The sequence below is a fragment of the Dendrobates tinctorius genome, unplaced genomic scaffold (assembly GCF_039654945.1).
Source record: "Dendrobates tinctorius isolate UK_male_01 unplaced genomic scaffold, ASM3965494v1 ptg000140l, whole genome shotgun sequence".
Taxonomy (NCBI): domain Eukaryota; kingdom Metazoa; phylum Chordata; class Amphibia; order Anura; family Dendrobatidae; genus Dendrobates; species Dendrobates tinctorius.
In genome coordinates, this window is record NW_027361808.1 from 10,165,644 (window position 1) to 10,179,696 (window position 14,053).

The window sequence follows — 14,053 nt, forward strand, 5'->3', positions numbered from 1 at the left end:
GCTTTCTTTCCGCATGGTGTGCACAGGCACATGCGGTATGGAAGCGGAACAATGCATTCCTATGGGTGCGGGATCGCCGCGATTCCGCAAATTAATGAGCATGCTGCGTTTTTTACCGCGAAGCGATTCCGCCGCGGTAAAAACCGCAGCATTAGCACAGCTTTGCGGAATCCCATAGGAATGCATGGAAAGCTTATTTTTCGCGGCAAAATCGCGCGGTTAAAACCGCCGCGGAAACGCGAAAAAAACCCTATGTGTGAACTCAGCCTTACTGAGAGCAGAGCAAAGTACTGCAGTGCGCAGGCGCTGGGCCTCTCTGACCTTTCCTGGCACCTGCGCAGGAGTGGGGCACGAAGCAAGGAGGATGAAGACATCGCATGAAATGGGAGGCGCCGGACCTGCAGTAGCCGAATCTTAATAGCGGTAAAACGAGGTGACAGGTTCCCTTTAAACATATTTGGGAATTTTTTTTTTTTTTTTTTTTTTTTTACCACTTACCATATTTTTCCGACCATAAGACGCACTTTTTTCCCCCAAAAGTTTTGGGGGAAAGTGGGGGGTGCGTCTTATGGTCGCAATATACTAACCTCCGGGGCGGTGGTGACAGCGGGCGGGGCTCTGCGGTGGTGGCAGCGGGCAGGCTCCGGTGCAGGGGCGGCGGCCCCCGCCAGCATTTCCTCGCAGCCCGGAGGCCCATGCACACCCCTTGCTGGCCGCCGCCATGTTGCGGTGGCCTCCGGGAACATGGACGCCGGAAAGATGGCTGCCGGTCCGGGGACGGCGCATGCGCGGGTTCAAATCTCGTCCCGAGATCTCGGGGGACGAGATCTCGTTGCAGAGATTTGAATCTCGTCCCCCGAGATCTCAGGACGAGATTTGATCCCGCGCATGCGCCATCCCCGGACCGGCGGCCATCTTTCCGGCGTCCATGTTCCCGGAGGCCACCGCAACATGGCGCCAGCCAACAAGGGGTGTGCGGGGGCCTCCGGGCTGCGAGGAAATGCCGGCGGAGCAGCCGCCCCTGCAGCGGAGCACAGCCCGCTGCCACCACCGCACCGCAGAGCCCACCTGCCCCAGCTCAGCACAGCTGCCCCTGCCCCAGCACAGCCCACCTGCCCCAGCACAGCTGCCCCAACCCCAGGCCCAGCACAGCTGCCCCTGCCCAAGCACAGCTGCCCCTGCCCAAGCACAGCTGCCCAAGCACAGAGCCGCCACCGCACGAGCCTGGACCACTGAATGACCCCTGTGACTACTCCTCCACCTGTGCCGGATCCCTTCCCTTAAGCTGAATTCGGACTGTAAGACGGACCCCCATTTGACACATTATTTTTTTCCCTATTTTCCTTCTGAAAATTGGGGTGCGTCTTATGGTCCAGTGCGTCTTATAGTCCGAAAAATACGATAAATAAAAAAATAACCTATACATGTTTGGTGTGATAACTCTTAATGACCTGGAGAATCATAATCGAAGATCAGTTTTACCACTTCGTGAAGATAGTAAAAAAAAAAAAAAAAATGTGGAATTGCACTTTTTTTGCAATTTCACCACACTTGGAAAAACCAATAGGGTCTTTCAAAATTACAACTTGTTTTTTGTGGGACAAGCCCTCACATGGCCATGTTGACTGAAAAATTATGGCTCTGGGAAGAAAGGAAACGCAAAAAAAAAAAAATAAAAGGGCTCTGTCATGTAGGCGTTAAAGAGGTATTCTGATTAACCACTTCATGACTGGAGCTTTTTCGCTCCCCTTCTTTCCAGAGCCATAACTTTTTTATTTTTCCGTCGACACGGCCATGTGAGGACATATTTTCTGCGGGACAAGTTGTACTTTTGAACGACATCACTGGTGTTAGCACGTCGTGTACTCGAAAACAGAGAAAAAAATTCCAAGTGCGGTGAAATTGCAAAAAAAGTGCAATCCCACACTTGTTTTTTGGCTTTTTTGTTAGGTTCACTAAATGCTAAAACTGACTGGTCATTATGATTCACCAGGTCATTACGAGTTCATAGACACCAAACATGTCTAGGTTCTTTTTCGTCTAAGATGTGAAAAAAAAAATTCTAAATTTTGCTGAAAAAAAACCAAAACACAATATTGCGCAATTTTCCCAGAGACCGGTAGCGTCTCCATTTTTCGTGATCTCGGTTTGGGTGAGGGCTTATTCTTTGCGCGCCGAGCTGACTTTTTAATGATACCACTTTTGTGCAGATACATTCTTTAGATTAACCGTTATTGCATTTTAATGCAATGTTGCAGCGACCAAAAAACGTAATTCTGGCGTTTCGATTTTTTTCTCTCACTACGCCGTTTAGCGATCAGGTTAATCCTTTTTTTATTGATGGATCAGGCGATTCTGAAAACGGCGATACCAGATGTGTATGTTTGATTTTTTTTTTTTTTTTGAAATGGGGCAACTTTTATATATCTACTTTTTTTTATATTTTTAAAACTATTTTTCTTTAACTTTTGGCATGCTTCAATAGTCTCCATGGGAGGCTAGAAGCTGCCACAACTTGATCGGCTCTGCTACACAGAGGCAATACTCAGATCGCCACTATGTAGCAGAATTACTGCATTGCTATGAGCGCCGACTATAGGGTGGCGCTCATAGCAATTTGGCATCAACAACCATAGAGGTCTCAAGGAGACCTCTGGTTGTTATGCCGACGAACTGATGATCCCCGATCACGTGACAGGGTGTGACAGCGGCATTTAACTAGTTAATAGGCAGAGGTGGCTCGCGATTCTGCCCGCGGCTTCTGCGGGCACGTCAGCTGTCCAAAATAGCTGACAACTCCTGGTATTGATGCGGGCTCACCGCCAGAGCCCACAAAGCGGGGGTACTGCCATTGGACGTACTATCCCGTCCAATCGCAGTAAGATGTCCATAGAAAGATAACTAAAATCCTTAGGAGTCCCATTATTGGGATCACCTATGCTAGCCAGTACGGAGACTGAAGGCAGGAGGAGCAAATAACGCTAGCACTAAGCCTCCATTCAAAATCTATGGTACAGAAATGATCCACGCTGGCATCTGCATTCGTGCCATAGACATTACTGGACTGCCAAACGCATGCACAATCGGCTTCTGCCGTCAACTCTTTGCTTTCAACCATGGGACCCACAATAATGTAAGCTATATCACCGATCCAGTAGAGAGGCGATGATTTGCTTATTCTAAAATACCTGTTTAACAATAAGCATTAGTCTCTGTGTGAATATGCCAGAAGTATGAATATAGCATATGGTGAGAACCCTCCTAAAAGTGGCTCATGTGAAAACAAAGTTATAATTGGTTTGTTATTCGGGGCTGAAGCTTCTTTGGCAATTTCTTTTTATTTTTTTATTTATTTTTTTTTTTTTACAGGTTTAAACAACAAAATAAAATAACTACAATAAAACACAATGCAGCGGGGAATCTAACATGGCCGCCGGGGGGAGGTGGACGCGTGTGAAGGGGCTCCAGACCTGCTGGACCTAATCTGTCACATCTAGCGACATAGGAGCCTCTCGCACGGTGACACTAACTCCGCTATCACCCCCCGCACGTTTCTGATATAACTGAGCAGTCCATCGCCTGTAGCGGTAGCCGCTGAGTGAAGCTGGAGATTCACCTGCTGGGGCCTCCCCCCGGATTGGGCCTAACACACAAGCGGAGGCACTCATGACGGCACTAGCAATGCGGGGCACCGTCCGCGGCGGCGATCCTCGCTGACGGGGCTGGACTTACCGGAGCTGCCCGGGTGACGGACAGAAGGGGCTCCCTGGTGGTGAGACATGTCTGGGGCCTGCGTGCGAGAGAACCGGGATCCCGCGTGAGGCGGTGTGCTGACGCCATATTGCGGGCAGGGCGCTATGTGGGGCCCACGCTCCTGACTGCTGGAAACCGGCGGTATAATATAAAATCAACACACGGAAGCTATGGGGCTGATGGACGGCAGCCTTGAAGAATAGAGAGAGGCAGATCTGATCGGAACAGTGATCTTCCCTCTATTAAAATAAACCACACACTGCTGGCTAAGGTGAGACATTTACACATTGGATGGCTGAGCTATAAGGGGAAAGAGCGCACATTACACCCTGACAAACTTGAATCTTGCAGCAATTTGCTCATACCCAACAGAAACAGACCATTTTGATTATGTGGCTTCCGGGTCGTGTGCCGGCCACGTGAGAATTTTGTAATTGGTGTCCCTTGCACTCCGTTAACCTCGTGCAAACATCTGCATCTTGCTTTACTTGCAAATACGACCTGGTGACCTGCTTAGAATTAAAGATGTGCAATAACTGTCATTTACAACATATCTTCATATGGACAGATATCTTTTGCACAGTGGGCAGAAACAGCGACAGCCCTTTGGGGAGTCCGCTAACATGACATCTTCCAAGATTACCTCTGTCAGGGAAGCTGTGATGCCCGTTTCCACCTCTTTGCCATCACCTGGTAATTCAGACTTGCAAATAAATATATATAGTTGATAGAATTTTAGCCATAATGTTGCCGGAAATCAAATCTACTATTGAAGATTCGTTAAATTCAGCCTTGAAGGGATTGCAAGACAGACAGGACGAACAAGCCGAAAGTATCCCTGGAATGGAAAAAGGACTGTCAAGTCTTGAAGATGATGATACCTATAGTGACCCATAAGCAGCTCCTGGCGCTTACAAAAGAAAACGCCTTACTATGGGATAGAGTTGATGACCTGGAAAATCGATCCCGATGTTAATAATTTGCACTTGGCGGGCCTGCCAGAATCTTTTCTACATAAGGATCTAAAGTCAATTTGCGAAATTGATCTCCCAAGGCCCTACATCTTTCCACGGGACGAAAAGTGGAGAGGGCCCACAGAGTGGGGCCTATGGCATCCTCGACTACATCTGAGGGAAGGGCCACGAAGCGCATACGACAGACGATCATGCGCTTCTTGGATTACAACGACAAATCGATATATTGCAAGACTACCGGAGACACAACCAACCTTTGATGATCTGTGGCCACAGGACTCATCTTTTATGATTTTTCAGCTGAAGTTACAGCCCTATCTATACGAAACTGTACTAGGAAGGCATCCGATTTCAACTTAAATACCCTGCAACCTTGTTGGTCAGAGAGCTCAGGGATATCTCACACTTTTGTCTCCCCTGACAACGCAGAAGCTTTCACTAGAGAACTATTCAAATTAAAGAGCCCCCCCAAGAGGCTCTAAAACTCGATGGTCACCACGGAATTCTGAGGATAACAGAGCAATTGATAACCCGTGAACATGGATGATTCATTCCTGACTGATGTGGATGTTTTTGATTCTAATTAAGCCTATGTTGATATATTTGTTAAATGTTTTCCATTTCTCCAGGTGGAGAATGCTATTTTATTCATCGCCGCTTGGATGAAATGTTTGTGGTGAGACTGCGATCTTATCTCATAGAACAGTTTGCTGTAATTCATTGTTTATTGTCTTTACCACTGCAGTTAATGTTGTTGCCCAATGAATTTCACTCTGATGTTCATTTTTTTCTCATTGTCCTTTTCCTGCCTCTACTACCACTTGCCTCAATATGTTTAAGTTACAAGCTTAATTCACAGACCTACATATTATACATATAACATGAGAGTAATTTCCTGGAATGTTAAAGGCCTGCGCTCCCCACAAAAACGAATGACGGTCCTTAGACATCTAAAACGACTTAAACCTGATGTAGCTCTCCTTCAGGAGACTCATTTGCCTGAGGTTGTGGGTGGGGAGTGTATATGAGTCTCCATCGCTTGGTAAAAGGGCTGGAGTGTTGACTCTTATTAGCAAACACTTTACTCACCACCTAATCGCTCACCAAACTGATTAAGAGGGAAGATTGTCACACTTAACTTTGTCGACACAAATAGGCGACGTCTCACTTTTTAATGTGTATGGCCCAAATGATAGCAATAAGCCTTTCTTTAACTATTTGGAGAACACAAATAATGCAGACCAGAACCTTAACAAAATAGTAGGAGGTGACTAATTCAGTGATATATGCCTTGGAAGATAGAAAACATGAGATTCCAACCAGTAGCTCTGAGCCTTAAAGGGACAGGGTTATGGCCCCTCTCTTGACACAGTGTTCTCTAAAAGATGCTTGGAGGTTCTTACATCCTGATGGCAGAGAATACACATTCTTTTCTCACGCTAAAAACTCGTGGTCCCGGATTGATTACTTCCCGATTTCCCTCCCCCTGATTCCCAAACTAATAGATGCAACAATTGGAGATTTGATCATTTCGGACCACTCCCCTATGCCGTTAGGCCTGAAGGAGACCTGTCAGAAGGGCAATGATTTCCTCTGGAGATTCCCTAACTTTTTGTACGCAGATGATATTGCGTTTGGTGCAGGTCGCCGCACCGTCAAAAGGACGCATGCGGCGGCAAAAGCATACCTTCGCACGGCCTGCGTACCCAATGCTAAAGATAGGGTACACAGGTCGCATACAGCGTCATGCGCCCATAGGCATGCGCCTCCAAACGCAAATGTGAAAACAGCCTTACAATAACTTCCTCTCAGATTCATCCCCTGCTAACAAAGAGCACTGGCTACAAAAATAGGCAGACTTTAATCTTCAGGCAGAAAGGAGAGAAAAGCTGTTTTTGACACAAAGGGAGATATATTTTTATAGCTATGGGAACAAAGCCGGCAGAATCCTGGCTAATCTGCCCAGGGGTATCAGACCTCAACAGGGGATTTACCAGCTTAAGGACCCCTAGGGATTAATTCAATCTGATCCCCTGATGATAATAAAATCTTAGGACCTTACTATGGAGAACTATATAGTGAACCTATCACCCCAAAAACGACCCACAGACCTTATTAAATGAGGTGACCATGTCAATGTTCACAGACGAAGACGAACAAAAATCATTTTTAAATAAACCAATTTCTAAAAAGGAGATACTCTCAGCCATAAAAAAAGTTCCAAAAACTGTAAAGCCCCGGTCTGGACAGATACTCAGCTGAGTTTTCTAAACTTCTCTCTCCAGAGGTTACACCAATATTGAAACAGTTAGCTAACAAAATCCAAAAGGGAGCTCCCCATTCCCTTCAGCCAATAGGGCTTATATCAAGCTGATCTTAAAGCCAGGAAAGGACCCCACACTCTCGTCCTCCTATAGACCCATATCGTTAATCAATACAGATATCAAGTTACTCTCCAAAATAATGGCGGACAGATTGGCCATGGTCCTTCCAGACATTATCTCTCATTCTCAGGCAGGCTTTACAAAAGGTAGATCAGAAACCTTAAATGTGCAAAAGGTTCTATTGGCACTTTATAAGGTCTACTCTGGCGGGACACGCCCTGGTGGAAATGAAGCCCTGGCACTGGTTACTATAGACGCGGAAAAAGCATTTGATAATGTTAAGTGGGAATGGCTATTCACTGTCTTGACCAGAATGTCTTTGTCAGGCCCCTTCCTTGAATATATACGTGCTTTATATCGCTCCCCTAGTGCACAGGTCTATACCCCAGGATTTTTTTCGGGCCCCTTTTCTCTAAAGAAGGGCACTAGACAAGGGTGCCCGCTTTCCCCACTTCTGTTCAATCTGGCAATCGAGCCACTGGCTCACACCTTATTGAAGCCGTCCACATTTGAGGGTATACGGATTAATAAAAAGGTGCTACAGTCAGCGTTTTTTGCAGACTACGTTATTTTGTTTATGACAAATCCAAAAGATCACTTATCTAATGTTTTGACCCTACTTAAGGAATTTGTCACATATTCGGGCTTTAGGATCAATGTAGATAAATGTGACCTTTTGCCGCTAATAAAGAAGGGAGATACTATGCTACGGAAAATCCCCTTGGGAGGCATTACAGTGGCTTCATCTTACATTACCTATCTAGGTATCAAAATTGGCAGAACACCTTCGTCTTCATATAATTTAAAATTACCCTCCCCCTGTTGACCAAAATTTCAAACCAACTGAAAGTGTGGCAAAGTCTCCCACTCTCCCTCATGGGAAGAGGCCATCTTATAAAGATGATTAGTGTGGCTAAACTGATGTACCCTCTCCAAACATTGCCTCTGTTGCTTAAACACTCTGATATTAACTTTTCAAATAGCCATTTTATCAAATTCATATGGAAAAATAAGCGCTCCAGAATAAGTTTGGAGAAATTAATGGCCTCCAAAGAGGATGGAGGGATACAATTTCCCTAGCATTAGGAATTATAACTTAGCCTGTAACATGCATTATATTATCGATTGGCTGCACAACAGACACTCATATACAGATATCTCCCTGGAGGCGGATTTTGCGCACCCCCTAGATCTGTCGGCTATTTTGCAAGTACGCCTCTCTTCCCTACCTCAATCTTTAAAACAATCGGTTCTATTTAGGGGCACAATCTCAACATGGAAGGCGGTGAGGAAAAAGTACAGCCTTTCTTTTAGAATATCCAAATATCTATTATTATTATAAATATGCATTTCTATAGCGCCATTTATTCCATGGTGCTTTACATGTGAAAAGGGGAAATATAGACAAGTATAATAAACATGTGTAAGACAAGGGACACACAAGTACATAAGGAGAGGGGACCCTGCCATTATGGGCAAACCCCAAATTCCCTGCAGTATCACCTGCAGCCCTCTCACTCCTTCCAGTATGAACAAGTTAAACATTCAATTATATCTAATCTACAAGACATTCAATTCAAGTTAAACCATAATATGCTAGACGACTTGCACCAACACCCTACTGGGACCCCTTCAATCTCCACAATCTACTCTATAATGAAGCCACATTTATTAGACCCTCATCCAGATACTTTTTTCAAGCACTGGAGACAACAAATGGAGGATGTTTAAACTCCCTCCTTGATTAGGAAAGGATGGTCTCTTTTCTGGAAACACATGATAAATGAGACCTGGAGAGAGACTCAATTAAAAATCACACATGGAGCTTTTTATGTTTTTAACATCCATAAGTCGGATACTAAGTCCGATAGACTTACAGCTTGCCCTAGATGCCAGCGGCCCATCTCTGATTTATTATATGGACTGTGGTTGTGTAGTAACAGTGTCATTCTGGCATTCAGTTTCTGAGCTGACTGGCCAATTATGGAACAAAGTAACGCCACTGTCTTTGTCAATGGCGATTTTGCACTATTGGGGAAATTTGGAGAATGGAGATTGTGGAGGGAAGGGCCCTCCAATTCTTGTACATAGCATATTGATTTTAGCCAAAAAGTTAACTCTCAAGCATTGGCTCAAGCCTTTTACCCCGCAGCTGCTGGAATTGATAGCCCTACTGCATCACTATATGGCAACGAGATGACACTTACAAATAAAGAGGCACAAGCAGGCAAATTTCTTAAAAAATTGAGTCAATTTATTGGAAATTTTTGTAACATTGATGAAAGGCGAAAAATGATCAGTCCTTTTTCCTCCACTAGATGGTATCTTATGGAAAAACTTAGGCACAACCTAAGACAACTTTGGTTGCCGGATTAATGTACTTAGCATAAATGACGTAGGGTTTGTACTGGTTGGAGGGGAGGCGAGATAGGCCACTGGATTGGCGGAGTAAGGCGGCTTGGGAGAGGTTTCCTCTCTCCCTTCCCTTTATGTTTTTGTTCTTGTTTGATTTTGATATTGCCGTTAGTACTGCTAGCACTGTCACACAGGAAGCAAAGTATTACAAGGCCATCTTTTCTACTTCTAGAGAGAGAGTCTCAAGCTGGGCTTTCAGCCTACAAATGCTGTGATAATAGTAATTATAATACATGTTCGCCAAGAATAATGCTTTCTGTGTTACCAGTCTTTGTTGTTACAAAAAATTTTCAATAAAAATTTATATTTAAAAAAAAAAAAAAAATGCAATGCAGCGAGGGGCCCTGATGCGAATACGCTTAAAAGCAGCAACAAAAGTAAAAAAATATATATGACACAAAAATTGGCATCAAAGTGGGCACTGGAGGGCATTATTGAAAGCGTTAAATGACATTGGGCCACTGATTTCACACTGCAGACACAAAGATCAGGGTGCCACACATCAGAGTCAGGTCACTCTAGCCTGGCCCAAATGGGTTATGGGCATCAGAACTGGCATCAAATTGGACAGTCCATTTTTATGATTTGATTAAGTAACTGGTGTTTTTAAGGGGTTAAGTGACTTTGGGCCACTGACCTCACGCCAGCATTACACCCATAGCATGCCCACTTTGATGCCCAGAACACATTTGGGCCAGGAATAAGTGACCTGAATTTGATGTGGGCCATCACTATCTGTGTATTGGTGGTGTGAGATCAGTGGCCCAAAGTCATTTAACCTCTGAAAAACACCAATTACTTAATCATATCTGTGAAAATTTGCTATTTGCCAGCATTGATGCCTGTTCTGATGCCCAGAACACATTTGGGCCAGGCTGAAGTGACCTGAATTTGATGTAGGGCACCCTGATCTGCCTGCAGTGTGAAATCGTTGGGCCATCTAAGTCATTTAACCCTTTCAATAATGCCCTTCAGTGACCACTTTGATGCCCATTTTTGTGCCAGTTTTATAACTTCTGGATAAGCTTAAAAGCAGCTATAAATCAGGGCCGCTCGCTGCATTTATTTTTTATTTTTGTAATTTTCTATATTTGCCGTTAAACCTGCAAAAAATAGAAGGAAAAAAAAGAAAAGAAGTTGACGAATAAGAAAGAAACCTCAGCATCGTAGTGTGAACCTACCATAAAAGATCTGTGAAGTTTGTGCAATCTGTATATAACCAACACTGGATACAAATATACCCTGTGATCAGGACTATGTGCTGGTTTGCCGTCTGTTCTTCACAAAATGAGAACTTAAAAAATTAGGAGTTAAAACAAAGTATGATAGAAAGTTGTAGGGGTTTAATTTTTAGTTTACTTAAAATTAGGAATCCATCTAATGGTCACTCATTTAAAAGGAACCTGTCACTACTAATTCTGCCCAAGCAGAGGTAGCACAGGACAGGGCAATGAAAAACATTTTAAAGAATAGTTATTTCGGCACCAACTGCTGTACTGAAATTCAGCTCTTGTTGATAAGCATTTGCAAGTACACTAGTCGGGGTATCCTCGCACTTGCAGTATATGGCTCTTCACTTCTCCATTGATCTAGACCAGGACAGCCAGAAGATGTGAAACTGTGGCACAGCGCGTTTGAGTTTGGGGAAGCCACACTTTTCACCACACCTCTTCCCACACCCAGTGTATTGATTTTCAATGGTTTCTGTACCCTCCGGTATCAGTGCACTGGTGATCCTAACTTGCATATCAATAAAAGCAGAAACTCTGTGCAACCACAAAGCAGATGGTACTAGAACAGGCATCTTTTATAAAGTTTAACATGGTCCTACCTCTTCTTGGGTACGCATAGTGCTTTTGACCAGTTTCTTTTATATGGGGATTTTAAATAACAGAAGCATTACTCACCTTTACGCCTCATTCACACATCAGTATTTGTGCACCAAAACCATGAGTGTCTGTCTCCAAAGCATATAACTGGCATCAATCTTTCAACCATAGTTTGGCTTTTGGCAAATACTGATGCAAAAAAATACTGACGTGTGACTGAGGCCTTAGGATATGTTTCCACGTGGCGCAATTCATCTGGATCTGATGCGGATTAAACGCTGCGTACAGCCACAGTGCCCAGATGTTACAGCATAGTGGAGGGGATTTTATGAAATCCCATCTCCACTATGCGTGCAGGGACGCGGGTTACACACTCGAAATTACAGACATGCGGCGCGTCTTTTTAGACCGTAGCATGTCTATCTTGCGGAGACGCTGAGTCTCCGCACGATAAATAACCCATTCTATGTATATGATGTGGTGATACCGCATGTGTTTAATGAACACATGCGATTTCACCGCATGTAGAAAGGTGGGCAGCACTTTGGGCAGAGCGGGGTTTCTGCAGCGTCCAGAGCGCCAGCAATAGGCTGAGTGGAAATCTACCTTTAAAATGTATTGCTGTTCTATAGATACAAAGGTCCGCTCTGTTTCAGAAACTGGTTGTGCGTCATACGATGACTACAGACAATTAGCCTTAGCATCCTCAAGCCATACATGCCTGTATCACCGCTGAGCTCAGTGATTGGCTGCAGCAGGTACCTGAACTACGTACATCACATCATTACTGTAGGAACTAGTATGGCTGGTATGAAAAGTGAGTTATGGCTAGGAATATAACAAACTCAGCATATAATTGATGTCCTTACTAAAAGGCTCACACTTAGGGCGCATTTACATTGCATTTTCCATGTACGGTAGTTTCCATTTTTCTTTTCACTGTAGATTAAACATACAATTTCTATAACAGATAGCAGGTTAGATAATAAGCAATGTGCCCACTGATGGCCATGTACGGCTGTATGATACTTACTGGTCCCACACAGTCCAGAACAACAGAGGCCTTCTTACACATCTCAGCGAGGGAGGCTTCATCAGCAACGTCGGAGATTAGAATGTCAATAGACTTCAGCTGTGGTTTTCCTACAGATGAATAATGGATAGAAGCAGTGACTGGTACGAAGTTACGGTTAGATCTACAATGGTTGAAAGCCCTGCACTGTCCTATAATACAGGCTAAGGGTGCAGAAGACGACAAGCAATTAATCTTACCGTAAAGCCTCATTACACGACCTATAAGCCTTCTAGTCTTTTGCATGGGACCTTTACAATACAAAACTAACAGTAAAAGGTAGCAGCGTGCGCCATCAGATGATGGATGGAAGTGGCTTTTCTCCTGCAGCACAGGCGTTATACATGCGGCTCTGCATGTTCTCAGGTCCCCTATACCTTAGCAGGTCTACATTGTCATTATGGCAACACCTCTCCAAGGAACGGATTGGGCATGCTGAAATTCATCAGATGCTACATGTGCCCCATGCACACGATTCAGAGTATCTAATGTGTGTGGTCAGCTTAAAAGAGTAGTCTGACTGCTCCCTCCACAACAGGAAGTAAAGGAGATGATGACATCAAGTCTGGGCGAGCGGCAAGTATCGTGCTGTATCCTACTGTAGCATGGCGGGTGGGCAATACCTGCCAATCGTGCACGCATACTAGCGGTTATGTGCAGACGCGACATCATCAGCGCCGCTCTCCTACCGATAAAGAAGCAGGCCGGTTTGGACAACCTCATTAAATCCTACTGAGTTTCTCCTGCTCCCTAACCTGGGAAAAGCTGCAGATTTTCTCCGCCGATTCACAGCCAAATCTGCATCATAATCTGTGGCGGAAAAATATTCTATCAGTGATCTAAACCCAAGATCGGGTACACAGGCGGCAGACCCCACTGAGCGGGTGAAATCCCTGGTGGAAACTTGCAGCAGACAGGCAGAGTTTACCTCTGGAGCCCAGGGTTTGTGCAGAAAGTGTCAGTCACAGCTCACATTTAGTCCTGTATCTGCGGCGGACAGGGGGGCTTCAGCAGCACTTGTACCTGGAGAGCCCCTTTAATCCCATGCTTGTGGGATACCCAGATGACAGGGGCATGACGGACGAGCGGCCCCCTGCTCTACATTATAGGTCAGAGGGTCACTATGGCGCCGCTCTGTGCAGCAGTCTGTAGTTTTCCAGCATGGCATACAAGCCACAGTGGCCCATGGCCAGGCCCGGATTGGCAATATAACCAACCGGGCATTTTCCCGCTGGGCCGCTGTCATGTGGGCCGCGGGCGGCAGCGCCCGATCATCTGGCCGCTTGCCAGCTGCTGCGGCCACTGTTGCTCCTGCCGCTGGCCCTCTGCGGGCATGGCGGTGATAGTTTCAAGTTCCTCCCACACTGCAGGGAGATAAGCCGCCACGCCCCCCCCCCACGCACCCCATCCTCGCCGTAGCATGAGACCCCCTCCCCCCCGCAGCCACTCACAGTGTCGCACTCGCTTGCCTGCTCGCTCTGTTCGCAGGACCTGTGATGAGGTCACAGGAGGGGAGGAGTCAGGGGGTCACATGATCAGGAGCCTTTGTCCAGACCCCCGACATGTCACCCCTGACTCCGCCCCTCCTGTGACCTCATCACAGGTCCTGTGCGCTCAGCCTTGCCT

At 45.4% G+C, this 14,053-nt stretch overlaps 1 protein-coding gene across 1 annotated transcript in view; it reads right to left on the reverse strand.

Annotated features, from left to right (window-relative positions):
• Positions 1-14,053, reverse strand: part of LOC141049024 (saccharopine dehydrogenase-like oxidoreductase) — a 187,525-nt gene that overhangs the window by 171,392 nt on the left and 2,080 nt on the right. The window contains exon 2 of the mRNA XM_073545125.1: positions 12,389-12,498. Coding sequence (XP_073401226.1) covers positions 12,389-12,498 — 110 coding nt within the window. The remainder of the gene's footprint in view (positions 1-12,388; positions 12,499-14,053) is intronic.